Source organism: Plasmodium vinckei, assembly GCF_900681995.1.
Source record: "Plasmodium vinckei vinckei genome assembly, chromosome: PVVCY_09".
Taxonomy (NCBI): domain Eukaryota; phylum Apicomplexa; class Aconoidasida; order Haemosporida; family Plasmodiidae; genus Plasmodium; species Plasmodium vinckei.
In genome coordinates, this window is record NC_051301.1 from 108,074 (window position 1) to 132,307 (window position 24,234).

The 24,234-nt window shown below is 23.7% G+C and overlaps 4 protein-coding genes across 4 annotated transcripts; 1 reads left to right on the top strand and 3 right to left on the bottom strand.

Moving 5' to 3' along the window:
• Positions 1-1,929: 1,929 nt before the first annotated feature.
• On the top strand, positions 1,930-10,764 carry PVVCY_0900320 (CCR4-NOT transcription complex subunit 1, putative; the record flags this gene model as incomplete). The annotated part of the gene is made up of 1 exon (XM_008626373.2): positions 1,930-10,764. One exon carries the CDS (start codon positions 1,930-1,932, stop codon positions 10,762-10,764), a length of 8,835 nt encoding a protein of 2,944 aa, XP_008624595.2.
• Positions 10,765-12,042: 1,278 nt separating this feature from the next.
• On the bottom strand, positions 12,043-14,176 carry PVVCY_0900330 (phenylalanine--tRNA ligase beta subunit, putative; the record flags this gene model as incomplete). Its single annotated transcript, XM_008626375.2, has 3 exons — positions 12,043-12,095; positions 12,201-12,320; positions 12,472-14,176. The coding sequence occupies 3 exons, from the start codon at positions 14,174-14,176 to the stop codon at positions 12,043-12,045; spliced, it is 1,878 nt and encodes a 625-aa protein (XP_008624597.2).
• A 1,861-nt stretch (positions 14,177-16,037) lies between these two features.
• PVVCY_0900340 (syntaxin, putative) lies at positions 16,038-17,679 on the bottom strand (the record flags this gene model as incomplete). The annotated part of the gene is made up of 4 exons (XM_008626376.1): positions 16,038-16,808; positions 16,936-17,035; positions 17,323-17,363; positions 17,542-17,679. 4 exons carry the CDS (start codon positions 17,677-17,679, stop codon positions 16,038-16,040), a joined length of 1,050 nt encoding a protein of 349 aa, XP_008624598.1.
• A 1,107-nt stretch (positions 17,680-18,786) lies between these two features.
• PVVCY_0900350 (chromatin remodeling protein, putative) lies at positions 18,787-23,152 on the bottom strand (the record flags this gene model as incomplete). The annotated part of the gene is made up of 5 exons (XM_008626377.1): positions 18,787-18,828; positions 18,923-19,039; positions 19,149-19,385; positions 19,500-19,583; positions 19,697-23,152. 5 exons carry the CDS (start codon positions 23,150-23,152, stop codon positions 18,787-18,789), a joined length of 3,936 nt encoding a protein of 1,311 aa, XP_008624599.1.
• Between the last annotated feature and the right edge of the window lie 1,082 nt (positions 23,153-24,234).

Below are 24,234 nucleotides of genomic sequence, written 5' to 3' on the forward strand. Positions count from 1 at the left end.
GGGAGGAAATCAAAGTGGATTTCCATAATCCTAAAGTAAAATACCTTCAAAATATAAAACGTAGAAAAAATCATTGATTATTTTTATAAAAATTATAAGAAACATATTAATTTATTCATTATGTCTACACATTCCTTTACACATATAACATAAAAATTGTGGTTTCTCGTTATTGTATTTAAGAATAATATACCCCTTTACTCCTTTTCATAAAATATCTTATTGTTAAAGTTCAGAAAAGTTATATATATAGACCAATGCAAAGAAATAATCTTTAGCATGTATATTAAAAAAATAATAAGACCTATATTTATTTTAAGCGATGAATATAGCTATATATATATATATATATATATAATTATAATTGTGATAAAATAACTGTCCCTATTAAGGAAATAAAAGCGCCGTAGCCGAGTATAGGATAGACCATTTGCTCATTCTTTTACGCCAACAAAAATTATAAATATAGAACAAATCCAAATATAAATATAAAAAATATATCTACACACATATATAAATATGTATGAGCATTAAATATATGTACACAATATAAATGAGCTTAAGTGGAAAATTAATGTTATATGAATATTGTGTATGCGTTTTACCAAATAATATTAATTATTTAAATTGGGGTATAAAAATCATACAAAAATAAATAAAAAATACACACATTAATAAGATTAGTTAAAAAAATATATATTGTTAAATAAATATTTAGAATAAAAAAAAGGTCATATATGCTCCTATATATACAATATAAAAACGTATGAAGCGAGTTACGGAAATTGTACTACTTTTTTATTCCCTCTTTTTTTGTTAACATTAAATAAACATGACAAAAAAAGAAAATAATCATAAAAAATATTGCAGAGATTTACACTTTTAATGTTTTTATATATATTATCTATTTTGCAAATAAAAATAAAAAAACCCTATTCCCATACCTAACATAACATGAAAATTGTTATGAGAAATTATGTATAAAAAAAGGAAAATACAATTGAAAAATATTAAGCCTTAAAAAAAAGTATATAAATATTTATAGTATAAATAAGTTAATTCATAAAACGTAAGAACACTGTATGCGCAATTATGAACAAATTATTACCTAGTTTATTTATCTACAAGCATATGCCCACAATTTCAACTATACAATGTATTATTATATGTATAATATATGTATACAATTTATATATTTATTAATATATGTTTATGGATTAAATACGTACATTTATATGCACTAAAAATATTGCTAATGAAGTAAACCCCAATATTGTATATGCATATACCAAGGACGTAATTCCCTCTACGGTTTTATATTCACATGCATTAAAAAAATAAAACTTAAGTATATATTTTTTCTGTATATCACAAAAAAAAAAAATGTGGTCAAAAAAAATATAATGATATATATAATTAATTTTATAGGAAAAAAACATTCCCAATAAAATTAAAAAAAAAATTCTCAATTTTTTTAATATTATTTTCCTTTTTGGTGATATTCATATATAGTTAATGAATATAACATAACACCAATTTATAATCCTGCGTGTGCTTTATGAAAAGTTTACATATAAAGCAAACGCAGGTCATAATAAGTTAAAAAGGGAAAATGAAAAGAAAAAATATATATTTTTCTATATGTGTGTGCATATATATTGTATATATATATTTATAATCATAAACAAAATAAGGAAAAAAAAATATTCAAAAAAATATAATTAAAAATAAAATAAATAAATAAACCCACAAAAATAGAAAACAAGCCAAACATACCAAACTTAGCAATCACAGCTCAAATTAAAAAAATAACGACCACACCAAATCTACAAACGCAAAAAATATCATATAACAAAACACAGTCAAATACCCATATAGAATATTGTTCATACCATATTGAGGTAATTACAATAAAACATGTGATAAAAAATGAATAACAATTTTAACATAAATCTTCAGATCGAGGATGGAAATACCAATAAATATGAAGCCGAAGTAAATGGCTATTTTGCCAAGTTGTACACAGGGGAAATAACAGTTAACACAATGATAGATATTATGAAAAATTTATCATGCTCCCCTAAAGGATCGAAAAATAATGATATTTATAAATCGATGCTATTAATTTTATTTAATGAGTGTAAATTCTTTCCTAAATATCCAGTAGAAGAATTAGAAATTACTGCACAATTGTTTGGAAAATTAATTAAGCACAATTTATTGATATCATATGGTAATACTTTATCAGTTGTATTAAAATGTATTTTAGAAGCTTTAAAAAAAGAATATAATTCTAAGGTTTTTAATTTTGGAATAACAGCATTAGAACAATTTGAAGACTCTTTAATATGTTACCCTGCATTTTTATCTTCCTTAATTCCATTACCCACTTTAAGGCAATATAATCCGCAATATGTAATCCATTGCAACGATTTATTAAATACACTTCCAGAACAATTTAGAACTCTTCCATATATAGATGCCTCTACAATACTTAAGATAAAACACATCTCTGAAATTAGTTCTTACAATAATATCTCTAATCCAAATATATCCCATATACCTAACAATGACATTAAAAAAATATCCGTAACAAATGCAAATAATTTAAAAAATATCAACAACTTAGTTCCCCATTTAGCCACCATAGATGGTACAAACCAAACTACTAATAATTTCATTACTCATAATAATCTTAGTGATAATAATATAGAAAATAGTGCAGGTAATAATATAATTTCGGAAAACCACAATGATAACAATAATGCCAACACTATCAATAACTCAAACCGAACAGATAACTACATAAGTAATAATAATCAAACTCAATTTACCAATCTTATGAATAATATTCTGAACCAAAATAATAATAGTAATAACTTTAATAATATAAATAACGATAATATGTTATTATATATTAATAATATTTTACCAAACCTATCAAATATATCAGATAAAAATACTATACCACCAAATATAAATAATTTACAAACCATGAATAGAAATAATCCACTATATAAAAATAAAAACGCCAGTGTCAATTTAAATACTATAACAGGTGTTAACAATCTTGACAATGCATATAATATAAACCTACTAGACACTAATGCATCGACAAACTCAAATCGGCCATTTCAAAATAAAGGTATTATTAATGCAAATGAAGCAACCCACATGAACAGAAACATCAATCTAGTAACCAATAATATGACGCACAATAAAAATATGACTTCTCCAAATTTTCCAAATAATACTAATCAAATTAGAATGGATATAAATATACCCAATGGTGGAGATAACTCCCAAAATATTCCTATCAATTCAAATATCATACGAATAGATAATAATAAAAATGAAAATAATTATACAAGTGGCATTTCTCATTCTAATAATAAAGAAACAGATGAACAAGCAAACGGATGTATAGAAATATTTTATAATCAAGTTCAATTAAAATTGCCTTCAAATTTAAATTCAAAAAACATTAGTGGATTTGGGTTAGGACAAATAGAATGCTTAATGGATAATACACATCTATCAAAAAGTATCATTATTCCTTCCTCTGTAGTTGTAGGAGAAGTATTCAGCATATTCAATACTCTATGTTTACTTAATATCGATGAAAAAATAAAAATATTAAAAGATGTTATGCAACCCGAATATTATAGTTGGCTAGCCTTTTATATTGTAAAATCGAGAGTTTCAAAAGAAGTCAATTTACATAACGTATTTTTAGAATTCATTGATAAACTAAGCTATCCTATGCTTATAGATACTATTATTAATATGACTTATGACTATATACTCATTTTATTTAAATATATAAATGAATTGAAAGAAGTTAGTGCATTCAGAACAGTACTCAAAAATTTAGGCTCATGGCTAGGATTTATAACATTAGGTAGAAATAAACCATTAAAATCAAAAATATTAGATTTAAAATTAGTTCTATTTGAAGCTTATGATAAAGATTGTTTAGTATGTATATTACCAATGGTATGCAAAATATTAGAATCTATTAAATTATCCAAAAATTTTAAACCACCAAATCCATGGACTACAACTATGTTATGCTTATTAACAGAAATACATGAATTACCAAATGCTAAAACATATATTATATTTGAAGTTGAAGTTTTATTTAAAAACTTATCATTAGATATACAAGATTATCAAAATAAAACTGTTCTATTAAGTAGGAGAACCCAACAATATGCTCAAAAAAATGATTCCAACGTTGCAGATCCAGCTAATACCAACTCTTCTATTTTACCACCGAATATAGATATCAAATCCCATTCTTTAAAACCCAATATCGCAAATTTTACATCACCCAACGACAACAATACCAATATCAACAACGTGAATAATAATTACTACCATTACAACAATATCACAAATTGGAATAATGCCAATTCTGGTGAGCCTAACAATATTTCTGAAAATTTGTTATTGGAAGAATTTGAAAATCTTACTAAAAAAAATAATCAGAATAATAGAATAATAAATCAAGACAAAGCTGATTATATAAATAAAAACAATAATCAACAATTACTAAATTTAAAAAATATAATATCCCATTGGAATGAATATAATGCAAATAAAAGTAATCCCTTACAAAATGATCATATTTTAGTTTCTTCATTTGCTCCTCCAGATATTAAATCAAATAATTCCAACACTTTCAATAAGGTATTCGCTAGTATCTCTAAAGCCCATAATTCAATGAACGACCAAACACTAAATAAAATCGATCCCAATATTATTAATAACTATAATATTCTAAATTCATCGATAAATGCAAATACATCTAATGATCATAATAAAATAAATAATAGTAAATTTTTTCAAAATTTATGTAATGCTACAATTATATCCCCATCTATAGCTTTGTTTCAAATTCAACCAAATTTAAAAAAAGTTGTTCCTATAGCAGTTGATAGATCAATTAAAGAAATCATATCCGCAGTTTTAGAAAGATCAGTAGCTATATCATGTATTACTACTAGAGAAATTATATTGAAAGATTTCTGTTTAGAAAAAGATCAAAATATAATTCGAAAAGCAGCACATATTATGACAGCATCATTAGCTGCATCACTAGCATTAGCTACATGTAAAGAACCATTAAGAATTTCATTAACCCAAAATTTAAGAGAATTATTACAACCCACTAGTACAAAAGATTGTAATGATCAAGTATTGATAGAACAAGTTGTTCAAGTACTTAGTGCAGATAATTTAGAATTAGGTTGTAATTTAATTGAACAAGCAGTTATTGAAAAAGCAATAATAGATATTAATGAAGCTTTAGCTCCAACTTTTTTAGCCAAACATGTAGCAAATGAAGAGAATGTCAAATTAAATGATTCCGTCAACATTATAAACAGTAAAAAAATGCAAATCGAATTTGCAGAAATTTTAAACTTAGGAGTACCTATAACAAATAATCAATTACAAATTTATAAAGATTTTCTAAATATGAATCCATTAAAAAAATTACATTCTTCTCCTAAAGGACTAACATTAATTTATAAAAATACCGACGAAACAAATCCCATAAATACACAACAAAATGATCAACATCCATCTATCAATACTAATGAAAATGCGAAACCCGATGTAATCCCTAATTTAGGAACTAACATAAATATAGATTACAATAATAATGCAGAATTAAACCAAAGTGAAAGTAACATAAAAATGTCACATACTACATCAGCCATACCACCGAATCCTAATTTAAACAAGGTTTTAAAAAAATTAGAACTCGCAACTAATCAATTAAAAGAAACAATCAAAGATATACTTATGTTACCACCAATATTATTTAATATTAATAAAAAAAAATCTATTGGTAATATTAATAAAATAAGCTTATATATTTTATATAGTCTATCAGTTGATGATAATCTATTTAATTTAATCAAGTCCATACCAGAAATTGCTTCATTAACTCATCATAAAAATGAAACTATTATTTCTTATACAAATAGAATATGCAAATTCCTTTTTGAAATTGCATTACATAATTATAATAAATCTCAACAAGAATCAAAATTAAATGATATGACTGGAATCTATATGGAAGTATTTTTATGTATATTAGAAAAATTAAAAAAAAAATGTCCTATTACAAAAGAACATATATCTACATCTGTAATCAAAACTACTATAAACCTACTAAATACACCAATTAATAATGCTACCCCGTCCAATAATACTAATAATAAAACTGAGGAAGCCAATGCTGACAATACTAGTGATCCAGAAAAAAATAATTCTCTAAATTCTGTGGGCGCAGAAAATTCTGAAAATACAGCCAACCAAAAAGAGAATGAATTAAACAAAGATAATAATAAAACGAGCAACAACTATGAACAGTTTTATAAATCCAATGCAAATATTATAGCTGGCCTAATTAGATATAACCTAGTTGATATGGATCAATATAAACAATTTTTAGAAACTCAACTAGCCAATAAAATTATTAACAATAATTCAATCAAATTTATTATTTTTTTGCTAAAAAATATCTTAATCGATTTTCACATATATAGATATAACTATTTTAAAAACATTTTCAACCATCTTAATAATATAATAAATACTAACCCTAAAGAAAATAATACTAATGAACAAACTAACAAAGACACTAAAACAGATAACACTATTGATCTAAATGCAAACATATTTTATAATAACAATGATAAGCCACTTACTTTAAGTTCAGCAATTGATGAATTAACTAAAGAGGCTATAAATATTCAAGAAAAACCAAACTCTGTAATTTTTTCGAATTTTTTTGAGGTATGTGATGAATTTTCAAAAAGTGACGATGAAAGTGAAAAAGAGGATGACGAACAAACTGATAAACCTAATGAAGACACTAATAAAGATCTTACTAAATTAAAAGAAGAAAAAAACAAACAAGACGAAAACGTTGAAACAAATCCAAATGATCCCGAAATAGAATCACAACTAACCACTGAAATTTCCCCTAAAAATGAAGAAACAAAATTGGAAACTAAAAATAAAAAAAACAAAAAAAATAAAGATGAAAAGAAGGATGATAACATAACTAATGCAAAAGTCGAAATAAATGAAACCTCCTCCCCTTCCTTAAAATCTAAAGAGACTGCAAATAAAAGCTCAGAACCAATAAACAAAAAAACCACTGACAATATTACTGAAAATGAAACAGAAAAAATTGAGACTAATGAAACGGAAAGAAATAAAGAGAAACATATTAATGATAAAAATGGGGATGCAAAAAGAAATTATAAAAAATATCTACAAATTTTAATGAACCCACAAAACTTAACAACACTTACACAAATTATTGATTTCTGCCTAAATAAAGATTGGAATATAATACAAGCCAAAAAATTTAATGATGGAATTAGAGATAAAGGAGTAGGTGGAGTTAGAATTGTCCCCAAACCACAAGCAGTTCCAAAACAACAACAACATATTATTAGTTCTATTTTTATGGAATGGGTTAAATTAAGTAATATCAAAAGTGTTGATAATCCAAATCAAATTTATGTCAAATTTTTTCAAAAAATATCAAGTCAAGGTTTATTGCAAATAAATAATTCCGATAATTTTTTTACAACATGTATTTATAAGGCTATAGAACAAGCAGAATTATTTCTTGATCCATATTCTGAAAATTTTGAAACTTTTCAAATTGGAGAATCAAAAGAACTATTTACATCTACATCTACAATCTTAACTAATTCAAATTATCCGAAAACAAATGATGATAATGATACAAAAAAAATCGAATCCGAAACTGAATTAACATCAGATATGTTATCTAAACAAGATAATCAAAATGAAAATTTAAAACGCGAATATGAGGAAAGTGACTCGAATATTGATAAAAAAAATAAAAAAAAAACAGACCTTATTGAAGAAGAAACAGAAAATGCTAGCCATTCTAAGGAAAAAGATAAAAAAAAGAAAAAAAAAAAAAATGAACATACAGATGCAAAATCTAAACCAACCGAACAAACTGAAATGGAAAAAAATAAAGATCAACATAACGAAAAAGAAAACAATGAAACTAATAAATACGGTGAAGATTCAGAAGATAATTTCACAGATGCAGTATCTACTAATTTAACTTTTAATTCAAACATTTCAAATTATGAATATTCATTTTCTGATGAAGATAATTTACACTATTTCGTAAACAATAGTGATCGAAATAATAGTAATACAAATAAAATGAAAAATAAAAAAAAAGATACTCTTAATTTTGTATACTCATCTATAAGTAAATCCATGAATAATGATTCGACTCTAAATTCGGATAAAGATACTGAAAGAAGTAGATTATATTCCGAAGTGCTTAAAGAAAGTTGTATCACCACTGACCCAAATAAAGACAAAACAGATGGAAAAAATACGACGAAAATAACAAAGAATGAATCTAATGATTCCAATATAGAGAAAGAAAAGAACCCACAATCAGAATCAAATAGCCAAAATGACAAAATAGAAACCCAAATCGATGAAGATACTAAAAAAGATTTAGAAAAACATACACAAATTACAAACACATTAGATACTTCATCAATCGATGCACTAGCTAAAATGGTAATATCAATGATGAAATTAGTAGACTCACAAAAAATTACACCATATTTATTATTACAAAAAGTAATGAATATGTTTTGTAGAATAGTAGTATATGAATGTAGAAAAAAACAAAATAAATTTAACCAACGACCATATTTTCGATTATTTTTATCAATATTAACAGAAATAAATAAAAATGAAAAAAATCTTGAACAATCATATAATAAATGTATATTAGCATTAGGCTATTATTTACGTATATTAAATCCATTAAGAGTTCCAATGTTTGTTTTTGCTTGGGTCGAATTAATAAGTCATAAATTTTTTTTACCTAAAATATTACAAACATCAAAAGGGTGGTATATATATAATAAATTAATAATATATCTCTTTGAATTTTTATATGGATTTTTAAAAAATTCGAATTTAACACAACCAATCAAATTATTATATAGAGCAACATTAAGAATATTATTATTATTACTTCATGATTTTCCAGAATTTTTGTGTGTATATAGTTTTTCATTTTGTAATTCAATACCTTTAAATTGTATGCAATTACGAAATATTATTTTATCTGCCTTACCAAGAAATACAAAATTACCCAATCCATTTAATCCAAATTTAAAAATTAATTTATTACCTGAAATGAAAATCGCACCAATCATATTAAATAATTTCACATTTATACTTATTGATTATAAAATTAAAAAAAATGTTGATGAATATTTTGTAACTAAAAATATAAGCCATTTAAAAAAAATACATAAAAAAATATTAATCAAAAACAAAGTTAAATCATTTTATTTAAAAGCTAAATATAATATACCTCTACTAAATGCTTTAGTTTTATATATTGGTATGTCATTACCATCAGAAATATTAACTATTCAAAAAATTCCTGAAGCTAATCGTCATCCAGCCTTAGAAATTATTTTATATTTAATTTATAAATTAGATATGGAAGGAAGATATTACCTACTAGCATCAATCACTAATCATTTAAGATATCCCAATGCTCATACACTTTTCTTTTCTTCTCTATTATTATGGATATTTAATGTATCAAAAACGGAAATTATTAAAGAACAAGTAACAGGAATATTACTAGAACGTCTAATAGTTAATAAACCACATCCTTGGGGATTATTAATAACATTTATGCAACTTATCAAAAATCCAATCTATAATTTTTGGAACTGTTCATTTGTTCGTGTATCACCAGAAATAGAAACACTTTTTCATACAATAGCCAATTCATCTATGTTAAATAAAATCCACAATCCCACTACTAACAGTAATATCAATAATAGTGGCAATATCAATAATAGTGGCAGTATCAACAATAGTGGCAATATCAATAATAATGGCAGTATCAATAATAGTGGCAGTATCAACAAACCGACGACCCAATCAAATGATTCATACACATCTACATATCAATATAATCTTAAGAATGAAAAATTTTCAAACAATGAATTTAAATTTCTTTCAAATATTACTAATTCTATGCAAAATATTAAACAAACAAATTTTGACGAAAATAAATATCGAATTCAAGACAAAATAAAAGAATTCTCTAATAATATGAATATAAATCAGTTAATCCAAAATTCTAATGAAAAAATTAATATTAACAATACGGATTTAATTAGGCAAATTTTAAGCTCAGGAAATACTAATTTAAAAAATTATATCACATCTAACGGACCTACTATGCCTCATCAATATGACATAACGAACAGCATGACTCCAAAACCACACATTACAAACGTTAGCAATGCTAGCAATATGAACCCATATAACATCAACTCTAGTAATAACAACATTATTAATATGCCATTTTATAGAGATGCTACAAATTTAAGTGGAATAAAAACAAACAATAATTCGCACAACAATTTCGAATCATCACAAGATAACCAATTCATTAATAACTCTTACTATTTTCAGGATAAAAATATAATGATAGATTCCCATTTACAAAATAACTTTAATCAAATTAAAAGAAACTCACGATTTAATACTTCACAAATACATGAAGATAATGAAAATACAAATAATATTCAAAAACATTTTAATTTCGAAACAAATCCTAAATTAACAGATCAAAATAGAGCAAGTTTTATCAATTCAAATAATTTTTATGATTCAAAACCTGATTACTACAACTAGACTAGCTAACAAACCCCATATTCCCTCGTCTCAGGATGTAATATATATCTACACCTTATATATATATCTTTTTTTATATTTACACATGTATGTATGCACATACATATATTGAAATTTTATACCATACTAAAATTAACCTTATCCAAAATTAAAGATAATTTTATTATCCTTTGCATACATGCATCTATTTATTTTACTATTTTTTTACAATTTATAATTGCATTTTTAAAATAGCAGTTTTGTAATTTTTTTCAAATTCATATTCTTTTTATTTCCATTTTTTTGTTAAACTTTTAAAACGCAATAATAGTATCAATAATACTAGTAGTATCTAATCACAAATGCGTTATCCCATTATACTCGTTCATAATTTTAAAATATTACATATAAAAGCCAATACACATACCTTCGTTTTTATAAAAAAAATATATTTACCCGAAATAACGTGAGATGGAAAATAAAATATCCATAAAAATTTCCCATAAATTTCCCACTAATTTAATATTCTCATTATTCTACATCTTTAATATGAAACATAATTTTTATGTGTGCAAAAATATTTAAAGTTTATAGTTTATTATTAAGAAAAAAAATATAAAAAAATATGTATACACATTAAAATATAAGGAATATCACATTCCGCTTTTTTGCCTATCCACATACATGCCATATTGCTACTTGATGTCTTTCGCTAGGCCATCGAAATAAAATTAAATAAAATAATAAACAAGTAAAATCAAATAAACAATTACGGCATATTCAAACTGCGCAAGCTTGTTTATACCACCTATGCCTAATCGTAAATTTCCCAATAAATACGCATATTAAACACCCTCACTTTTAGAAACATTAATTTGGATTTTTATTATTAATTTTTTTAAACTTTTTGTTTCCTTAAAGCTATATGCTCATATAACTTGTATAAATAGTATTCTCATCATCATCATTTCTTTATTTCTCTATTTATTTACTTCGTATTTTCAAATGGAAGAAAACAATTTCGAATTTAAAAAGGTAGAAAAAATTAATTTAGATTCCTATGAAATTCCAAAATATTTCGAAGAAATTTTATCAGAATTCATAGCTAAATTATTACAATCCCACCCAGATAATGTATACAAGTTTGCTTTTAATTATTTTGACGAAAAATCAAAGACTCCATAAAAAAGAGAAACCACTACAATCCTATATCCCATTCTTTCATAACTTAATACATTAGTTATCCCAATTGAAATAGTCGACAATTAGGCTCATACTTTACATATTCTTGATACAGAATTAAACAAACAAAACGCTAAGAAGTGCATCTAAGTTTATCTCAATTGCAGATACTAAAAAAAAAGAAATCAAAGGTGTAATGTGTAAAAGGATATCCATTTTAATGTCATATAACTATTTTCACGCAAAACCCTATAGTATTCATTTTAATTGCTAACCTGGAATGTTTATCGAAAAATTTTCTAAAACGTTAGGATGTATTATCCCCATAATTCCGACGATCAAATTCTGAGGTCGCAAAACAATATTAACAACACGCTCGTCAAGGAATGAAGGATCTAAAAAAAATATAAAATTAATGTTTTAAAAAACGGAAAATAGTAACACAACTAGCTAATTAGTCATATAATATCATGTTATAAAATAATTGAAGAAAAATTTATGAACCTATTCATATGCACATTTTTTACATAACTCATGCAATTTTACCATTTATTGAAACTAGCTCATAGTATACGTCAGATCGAATATGAATATTTTCTTTTCGTTTTTCATCAATTTTATAGTGACTAAATAACTGAAAATCTTTCAAAATGGATTCTAAAACACCATGAATTTCTTCTAACCCAGCTGTTACTTTATCAGCAAAAATTATAGATAAATTTCTTTTATTAAATGCATTTGTATCTGTTTTATTATATATAGTATAAGATATATCCCCAATTTCAAAAAATCGTAAAGGTAATTCTCTATGTTTATTTGCTGCTACAAATTTTAATAAGTTTACAATTAAAGAAGTTCTAATTATTTCATATTCAGACGTTTTAGAGTTCATAATTTGTACAGGAGGATATAAAGGATTATAACTATCTACAAGTTTATTATCAATTGTTGTATCATAATCTATATGCTTTCTAAACATATAATCATAATTCTCTTTCATAGATAATAAAGCATTTGTTAACACCTCAATATAACCACATTCTGTCATTGAATTTCTAAACATATCAGAAACTGTATTTAATAAATGTTTTTTAGATATTTCTATAGGTTCATGTTTAATGTTACCATACCCATAAGCTATTGCTATATCTTCAACAATATCACATGCATGCATAATATCTGATCTATAAAATGGAACATCTACTTCAAATGTTGTATTATTTATTACATTAGTTACAGGAATCATCATTTTTTTTAATAATCTTTTTATATCCTCTATAGTTATATCTACTATTCCAGATAGTTTACGAACATATTCTATATCACATGTTAATTTTTTATTTTTAAAATTTGGATATAAATGCTTATTTCCTTTTTCAAGCTCATGATTTTCATTATATGATACTAAAACCGAATGAATTGTATATTTAGGTTGAGAATATTCGGATAGCATAGAACTAATTATGTTTAAACATATTTCCAACTTATTTAAATCTATACCTGTACATTCAACAAATATATTTTTTGTATTTAATGTAATTTTTGTATAATCACAATTTATTATTGGAGGTAATGAAAGAATATTATTTTCTGAATCTACTATTAATGGATATTTGTCAAAATCTTTTAAAATTTTTAAATATGGTTTTAAATTTATATTATCATCATAAAATTTAAATAAATCACACCCATTTAAATTCTTATTTTCATTTAATGGAATAAAATTTATTTTTTTTTTTTCTTCAAATTTATATTTAACAGGAAACTTTATTTTATCATAATCATGTATACCAATAGCTAGTACTGTTCTCTTTTTTCCAATATTATGATGTAGCTTTTCTTGTAATTCTATAATATTATTATAAATCTGATCATTCATTTTTATATTTTTCAAAACACATGATACAACATATCCTCGTTTTTTGTCTACTGATGATTCAACTTCTAACAGATGCTTCTCATTAACTTTGTTATTGCTACTATTATTATCTCCAATATCTTTAATTATATTATATTTTATATCTTCATGTATTCCTATGAAACTCTTTAGAGACCTACATAATCCTTCAGCACATACTAGATCATACCTATTTGCAGGTACTTCGATTTTATATATTTTTTTTCCATTTTTTATTTCAACATCATCAATTTCTAACCCAAAATCAAAACATATATTTGTCAATTCTTCGTCATTATATTTCTTTCCTAACTTTTCCACTAAATCGTCTTCATGTACAGAAATTGTTGGCATTTTGTATACACTAACTTGATATTAACTTTTTTTTACACTTTGCTTTTTTTTTTTTATCCATACAATGTAGATATTATAACTACATACAAAAAACAATCATAAACATTAACTTGTTAAAATATGCAGCTGTTCAAATTAATAATACTCATAATAAGTATTTAATATAAATATATTATAATAATAACTTTTTAAAAACAGGGAAACTATAATTTACAATTTTTCTCTTCAATAAGCCAAAAAATATATAGCCATCATCAAAAATTTTATTTTACATCCTTATCGATTAAATATAATTGTTTTTTACCATCTATAAATTATTAATAATAACTTCTTTTCTTTTTTTAATAAAAATAAAATATATCTCATACTATCAAATTCGTATATATAAATATGTATAAATCTTGTATACTATTTTTCAATTACCCATATTAATTTTTATGCAGTAACCATTTTGTAGAAACCCCTCAAAAATTAACTGCAAATATTCAGAGCCTACATTACAAGTTTCAATATATTTCTCTTAAATTAATTTATCCTATTCTAATGTAATTTTTTTTTTTTTTTAAATAATTTTTTAGTTTTTGAAAAATTATAATAATATACTATTTCCTCATTCATAGCAAAATATGATCATAACTTTAATGCTATCATAAATCACATGCACCCTTCACAATTTATTTTGTACATTAGTTAGATTTTTCCTATAAATTTTGTTATGCTTATGTAGCTATAATTGTAAAATACTAGAAGGAATGACCAAATGAAAATCCAAAAATAGTAAAATGATGAGCCCTTTCTTTGGGGGTGTAATCTCTCCTATTTACCAACCCGTTTCTTACAACTGTTTATTCTTTTAATTTTACAATACATATCATTAAAATATAAATAGTTAATCATATTTTTATTATATTAATAAGTATACTATTATATATGTACACCCATTACCCCCTTCACCTTTAAAGGGTTAAATATAAAGAAAGTGAAAGTCAAAAAAAAAAATTAAAATATCAGTCTATTATATAATAAAAAGTAAATTTGTTTACAATAACATAACATGTTGTATATATGAAAACACGGATTGTTAAAAGACGGAAACGAAATAAAAAAAATACTTAAAGTGATTAATATATGGCATTTCGAATAGTAAAATGTTAAAAGGGAAATTATTATAATATTACAAAATAATAATAACACAATAATGCAACCAAAATAATGCAATACATTATAATGAATTAAAAAATATTTACAAGATGTATATATATACTATATAAATTATGAAGTGAAGAAATTAATTATGTATGGATCAACAAAGTAAAGGGAATACCCTAACTGGTTTTTCCCAAACACATCAATCCATTATCATCCTAAACATATGTCATTATAAAATATGTAAAAATATTTTCTAAAAAAAATATGAAAATTGTTTTTTCAGTGTACGTATATATACGATATGCACAAAATTAAAATCTTCAATTCAAAAAATTTTTATAAAAAAAAATAGCCCTTAGTAGAAACTATCGTATTTAATAACAAACTTTCGTATGAATTATAACTACTTTGTAAACTATCCCTCTATACAAATATATATTTCATCTTCAAATAATGAAAAAATAAAGAAATAAAATTAAATAATTTTGAATCACCACCATTCTGTTTGTTCCCCATTTTGCTACATGAAAATGCCCCTATTCTTCTTTAATATAAATATGTATTACCAATTTTAAGGATGATACAAAGCAAACAATAACAAAAATATTAACCAAAATAGCAACTAAATATAACACAAATATGTTAGCGTGCATATGCACTATATACACTCGGATGATTCTGTAAAAAAGCTCGATCATTCATTTTGTTTACTTTATATAATCTTAAAAGTCACCAAAATTATTATTACTAAAATTATTAAAATAATAAAAAGGTAGCTAATACATCGAATACTTGTAGAATATCTATTTCTAGTAATTTCAATTTCACGACCAGACATCATAATATGATCATGAGTACTAGCCATATGTGAATCTATATTATCAATAGCTTCACCTTGAACATTTACTTGATCAAATAACTCTTTATATAATTCTTGAATGTTTACTATATCACCATGTAATTTTTTTATTTCTTTATTTTTTTGGTTTAATATTTCATGTTCAATATCGGTAGTATTTATAGATACAAATTGCCTATCATTATAATATCCATTATTTTCATTTTCTAAATATTCTTCATTATTTTGTAATAAATGCTCATTTACATCATTTCCGTTACCACGTGAAAACATATTATTTTTATATTTTCTACTATTTCTTTTTTTACCATAACCAGCCTCTAAATTTTCATGCTCAAAATTCCCTCCGTTTTTATAAAATGTATCACTATCTTCATTTTCATAAAAATTGTAATCATAAATATTGACATCTAATTTATCCCTATTTGTATCATAATTAGAATTAGATTTTCGTGAAAAATTATTATATGAATCATATTCTTCATTTCCATATCTTCTATTATTTTGATTAGACATTTCATTCATTGTTGTTTTATTTATATAATTTTTTGATGCCTTTTGAAAATTATCAACTGCTTTCATGTATGAGGTGGATAATTTCTGCATAACTAGCTTCATACGAATCTGTTACAAATTTTATAAAAAATAAAATATATTTAAAAACAAATAATATACCAACCCAAATGAACATTTTAAACTATACTTTACATACAAAATGAATAAACATAAAATATATCATAACAAGCAGTACCTTCTCATTTTGAGGAAGACTTTCGATATTTCTAGAGTACCTCTTCAATTTCTGTTGTATTTCCTCTATTTTTAATTTCCCATTTTGTACCAATTCTTGCCTAAATCAAAAAAAAAATCATATATCATTGTTTTTTCTACATCATTAGTTACTATTAGAAATGCTAAGTCAATGCAAAATCCATATATTCCATGATATTATACTCATTGCACTTTTTAAGCATATACAAATATATCGTATTATTTAAATATTCCATAACACTTTATATTACTAATACCACTCCTCATATAGGAGTGATATAGTGCAACTTATGTATACTAGTATATAGCCATATAAATAATATGTGTACTAATTGTTTATATATTTTTTCCCTTTTTATATGCTTACACTCTCTCCGAGTTTTCTATAGAACATTCTTCATCATTATTCTAAAATTATTGATTAAAAAAAATTAAAAAATATATATTTTTCCACAAAAACATAGATATATACATTTATTTTTTCAAATATAATCTTTCAACCATTTTAGTATAAAATAAAACTTTTAATATTTATAAAAGTGATAAAAAAAAATAAGCAAAATTATAAATAAACTATATTTCTTACTATTTTTGAAATTTTGGATGTATAAGATTGTATAACTCCTATTGCATTTTGAATTTCATCATTAAATTCATAATTGTTATAACCACTTCTCTGGGGAATTTGGTTACCACTTTTCCTCCGCGTGTTGGAATATGACATGTTTTAAAAAAATGTTAAAAATTTTTAATCGGAAAAAGGAAATTATTAGAAGAAAAATAAGCCAAACTATGCTCAAGAAAAATAATAATAAATAATAATTGTTCACAAAATTATCATAAAAAAGAACATTTAAAAATAAAATATAAAATAACAAAAAAAAAATTCTTATATGGCAATAATTTTCAGATAATACCATACACCATAATATATATATATAATATAGATATATGCATATAATATATTGCTAAAGTAGGGGCACTTTTCAAGATGCCAAATATATAAAAAAAAATTTATTTTCCATTTAAAAAATTTTATACATATAAGTAAAAAAAAATAAAAAGGTTTTATTAGTACATTTATTTTTTGAAAGAGAAAAGCTTTATAATTTATTTTTTCTTTTGTAGTTGTCATAATTCCGCTGGTTCGTAATATTATACAAATTTAGCCTATTTATGGCATATAATTCAATTTATTTCATTTTTTTATTATTATTTTCAATATTCTTAGTTATCAATAATATAGTATAAATTTTAACGACAAAATTTTGGCATATGTGAAGGCAAAAGAAAAAAATAAATTATAAAAAAATATTGTTTATAAAATTTTAAGCTAATTTGACAATTTAAAAAACATAGGCAAAAATTTGAAAAATCGTTTAAATATACTCAATATATATATATAGAGATTTGTATATATCAAATATCTGCGTGATTATGTATAAATATGTACATAAACATGCCTATCCACATAATCAGAGAATATCCATACAATCACATGCAAAATAATACTTAAAATTTCACATATTTATCAGAACTTAGAATATCGAACAAAAAAAAAACACACATATATATATAATTATTATTATATAATAAAAATAGGTAGCTATATAGTAGTAAAAAATATATAGTAATAAAATATATGAACATGTCACAAATTAATGATACAATAAGCTAAAGACAATGTATTTTTTCTTGCATATTAATAAAACAAAAATTAAAAAAAAAAAATGTACATAATACATTAGCTTTATTTATACTGTAAATTTATAATGTGAAAAATTATTATTGCATGGTCATAAAAAAAAAAAAATAGCTATTATTTTCCAAATTAACCTCTTCTTCTTTCCTTACTATTGGAAGATTTTATATTCTATACAAAATAAAACGCACACACATATGTATTTTCCTTATATAAAATATGCACGATAAAGGATATACATATATTTTTTTTATTCGTTTCTTACCTTTCTATTTAATTCCATGATAGCATCGACAATCAGTCGACACCTGTATTCAATATTTTCCAGTGGAGTTGTTGCATACTTGAAAAAATTGTAGGTCTCAGCCCAATAATATGGTGTCTACATAAAAAAAATACAAACAAATATGTTTCAATATATGCCTTACACAAAAAAGGCAGTCATAAAATATCACACTTTTTTTTTTTCGTATTATCTTTTATTAACTAACCAAAATATGAATACTTTTTGTTTGAACTACACCCTCTTGATACAACAACCATAGCAATATTTTGTTTTCTCTTTCGAAATAAAGAATTTCTTCTTCAGATACTTTCTCGACTGCATCATTTGCTCCCCCAGTTGTATTGACTGGCTCTGGTTGAATATACACATTTTCGTAACGAAAATTTGGAGGGAGTTGCAATTTGTCAATTGTATCAACGCCATTAGCGAGTTGCTTTTCAACCTGAAATCGGTACGCGTGAAAGAAATAAAAATAAATATAAAGCCAACCAATATAAATTAAAAATAATAAAATTAATGAATTATGTTATAGACATGAAAAAAAATTATATCTTACATAATTAGCTATCATGTCGTTTTCTTCCTGTATAATCTGCCTCTGCAAATCTGAGTTTCGAATTTTCTCAAACAATCGTATACCCTAAGAAACAAATAAACCATTAAAATGTATAGTAAAAATTAAAAAATCCCGCATTCATAAATACAAATATGGATGTACAATATGTAAAAATGAATCAATAAAAGCAAACTTACCCCTTTTACTTGATCATATTTCCTGAAGAAAACTTTCAAATAACTTTTTATATCCTCCATAGATTTCTTTGAATTGAGAAAATATTTCTCATATATATAATCGATGTTATCACACCCATGAATTATCAATGCACTCATCAATTTATTAAATTCAGCTTTGTTCCATTTTGCAAATCCTTGCTTTAATAATTTTTGTTTTTCCATTTTTATTTCTTCAATATCAATAGTTGATATATCTTCGCTTACTTCTTTCTTTACTTTTTTATTATTATTTTTATTTTTTTTATTATTACTACCAGTTCCTGCATCCCCATTAGAACTAGGAACTAAGTTTTTTTTAACAAAATTTATCATATATTCATAACAGCTTTTCACATTTTTTTCCCTAAATCGTATCATATTCATTTTTTTTTTTGTCTCTAACAATTTAATAATTTTGCTCTTATAAAACTCGTTATCCATATCTTTACTTTCACCATTTTTATCATCGGTGTTTCGGCTTTCATTACTCACCCCATTATGTTTACTATATATATTTACTGCACCATTAAAATCACTTAATTTTTTACCTCCTTCATTTCCATCCTCTTCGGGATTCTTAACTCCATCCTTCTCTTCAGTACTATCACCAGTATTAACCTCATTCAAAATGTTTGGATTTATAAGATTAATCAAATTATATATATCTTTTCCATGGTGTGTTAAAAATTCATGTATATTAACTATTTTTTCAAAGTCTTCTTTCTCATTTTGTGCTTCAACAATTTCTTTAATTTTTTGTTGATTTATATGATAATTATTCCATTTTTCTTCAATCTTTTCTAATTCATCTAATTTTTCATTATTAAAAAATTGAAAATCATGACCCCCTCTTGCTTCTGCTTTCCATCCACAAAGTATTATTTTTTTTTTATTAGTTTTTGTACATGCTGTGTTCATAACTTTCCATTTACTTTTTCGTTCTCCTAAATCTAAAAATATCATATGTTTTTTATTATTTTTTAAAAATTTCTTAATAGTACTTTTTGATTTATGTAATTTTTTTTTTTTCTTCTTTTTTTTCTTCTTCTTTAATGTTTCATCTACTATTCCATCTTCTCCAACCTGATTATCTAAATTATTTCCATCACCACCTTCCGATTCATTTTCATCGTCTTCATCATCTTCTTCGTCATCCTCATCACTTCCATCTTCATCACTCGAGTCATCCGATTCTTCTTTTTCCAAATCATTATACATATTTAATCCACCATCTAAAGATATATTAGTTAAATCAAAAATATTTTCAAGGTTTTTTAATTTTTTTTCAATTTCAATAGTTCTCTTTTCAGCATCAGCCAAAATTATATCAATATCTTCATCAGAAATTGAAGATATATCTTGTGTTTTGTAAACTTCAGGAGCTCCAAAATTTAATATATCATGTAATTCCTGTTTATTATTTTCTTTATTATTTAAATTTAATTTACCTTTTTGTATAATTAAAGAGTCTAATTTTAATTTTTTTGCTGCTCTTTCAACAATCTTTTCTTCTACAGAATTTTGAGTAACAAATCTATAAACAATAACTCGTTTTTTTTGTCCTATTCTATGTGCTCTATCCATTGCTTGAATATCCATTTGTGGATTATAATCTGAATCAAATAATATAACAATATCGGCAGTGGTTAGATTTATTCCAATACCTCCTGCTCTAGTTGATAATAAAAAAATAAAATATTTACTATTAGGCTCATTAAATTTATTAATTCTTATCTGTCTTTCATCTCCAACAGTTGAACCATCAATTCGTAAATACTCATATTTTTTCCATCGACAATAATCATCAATAATATCTAATAATCTAGTCATTTGAGAAAATAATAAAACCCTAGAATTCTCTTTTTTTAATCTAGGTAATAATTTATCTAATAATGACATTTTTCCAGATGTTTCGATAAGATGATTTCCTTCAATATATGGAGGTTCTTCTATTCCATCAAATAAATATGGATGATTACAACATTTTCTTAATTGCATTAAAATATTTAGCATTTGATTTTTACTACCTGTCATAGCATTAATAACATCAATATTTTTACTTAATATATCTGAATATAATTTTTTCTGTAATTTTGACATACCCACAAATATATATATTTCTCTTTTAGGGGGTAAAGATTGTTCTACTTCTACTTTTAATCGTCTAAGCATAAATGGTTTTAATATAGTATGTAATTGTGTTATTATTTCACTTTGTTTATTATCATTAGTACTTATTTTAGATATATTAAATAAGTTATCAAATTCTTCTGAATTGTCAAATATCTTAGGCATTAAAAAATTTAATAAAGACCATAATTCTTTTAAATTATTATGTAAAGGTGTACCAGTAATTAATAATCTGTTTTCTGATTTTAAAAATCGAACAGATGAACTTAAAACACTCTTATCATTTTTTATTCTATGTGCTTCATCAATAACTAAAAAAAACCAATCTATATCATATAAAGCACTTTTATCTTTTATAACTATTTCATAAGTTGTTAATAATACATCATAATCAGAATGTAATACTGTTCTATTTAATTCTTTTCTTTGATCTTTACTTCCATAATATTTAAATGGTTTCATTTCAGTACACCATTTTTTTATTTCTTCATACCAATTATCTAAAGTTGATCTTGGACAAATTATTATACTTTTTCTTTTTATATTTTTATTAAATCGTAAATAGCATAATAAACTTATTGTTTGTAATGTTTTTCCTAAACCCATCTCATCTGCTAAAATGCCATTTATTTTATGTCTATATAATTGATATAACCAATTTAAACCTTCTATTTGATATGGTTTCATGCATCCACTAATATTTCGAGGTTGCTTAATAATTAATGTATCATCATCATCATCTGCTTCTTTCAATAATACATAATCTTCCTCCTTTTCAGTCATAGCACATCTTCGACTTTTATCTCTTTTTGCTTGGGTATTCATTTGTATTCTTTGTCCAGATAATTTTTCTGTATATCTTTTTGTTTCTGCTAATAATTGTTCTAACTTTTGTTGTAAATAATTTACTTTTTCTTCACTAATTTCTTCGTTTACCACTTCATTATTATTTCCATTTTCTAATTCTTCTGTATCATTTATTTTTCTTCTTTTCAATTCACTACCATCTATTCCATTATCTTCATCACAAGTTCGAGAATCCATTTCATTATAACTTTGTTTTGTTTTCTCTAACTCAGATGCTTCTTTATCATTCCAACTATTTGAACCTAACATATTTATATCATTACTTACATTTCCATCATCACGTTTCTGCTCATTTAAATTACCATCTGAAGATAATGGACCTTTAGAATTATCTAACCCATTTTCACCTTCATGATCACCTGATTTGTTAATATTATTATCCTCATTTTCTTCACCCTCATTATTATTTTTGAAATAATCCCTTACATTTCTAAACATTTTGGAATACACACACAAACAAGTTTACATAAATTACCATAAGCATGTATCTTCATAAACAAAGTTTGTATGTATCCAAATTACACACACACACATTCATATGTTTTTTTATTATTATTTCATCGACTTATTTTGGTGTTGCTATTATACAAATTTTCCTAAATTTCCTAAATTTCCAAATCGTTTAAATTATTTTTCAATTCAAAAATTATACATACACAAATTTGTACATATAAATATATATTATTCATATATGTGAATAGTTTTTTTTTTTCACATTTTTAATAATTTATATTTTATATAAAAAATGTTATTACTACAACCACATGGCTTTATCGATTTTATACATATTTTATAAAATAGCCAAAATACATTTATCTTTTTTCTCTTTTTGTTCTTTTCTTTCTTTTTTTTTTTATATTTTATATAAATTAAAAAAGAAAAATGTTTAATATCTATCTTAAAACATAAAACATAAAAACAAATTTAGTTTAGAATTCCAAAATTTTTTTACAACAGAAACACACATTTATATATGTACTTATTCGATTTAATTTGAATCTTGTAAATTGTGAAATAACAAGCTAAATAATTCGAGTACGTATATAATATTATTTTTTTTTTATTATTTTTTCATATCCCTACAATAATAAATATATAAACATAAAAATACTAATACATAATAATGTGCATATATACAAAAAAATGAATTTACAATATATGCAATAATATAATAAATAAATAGCTTCATATATAAATTAGCAAATCATATTTACATAACATTTTTCATTTCCATATATTTTTCTATTTAAATATTTATACATTTTTCACTGCTAAAAATTAAAATATATAAATTTTTAATTCAATATACTGCTATAATTAAAATGTATGTAATTTGTAATATCCGCGTATTTTTATTACTATTCTATTTCCCCTTAAATTGGCAAATATAACAATATACATACGAGTATGTATTTATACAATTTCGTACTTAAAATTTTGACATATGCTTGAAGCTTTTATAAAAATTAATTTAAAAAAAAAACAAAAAGAATACAAAAATGCTATATATAAATATTATA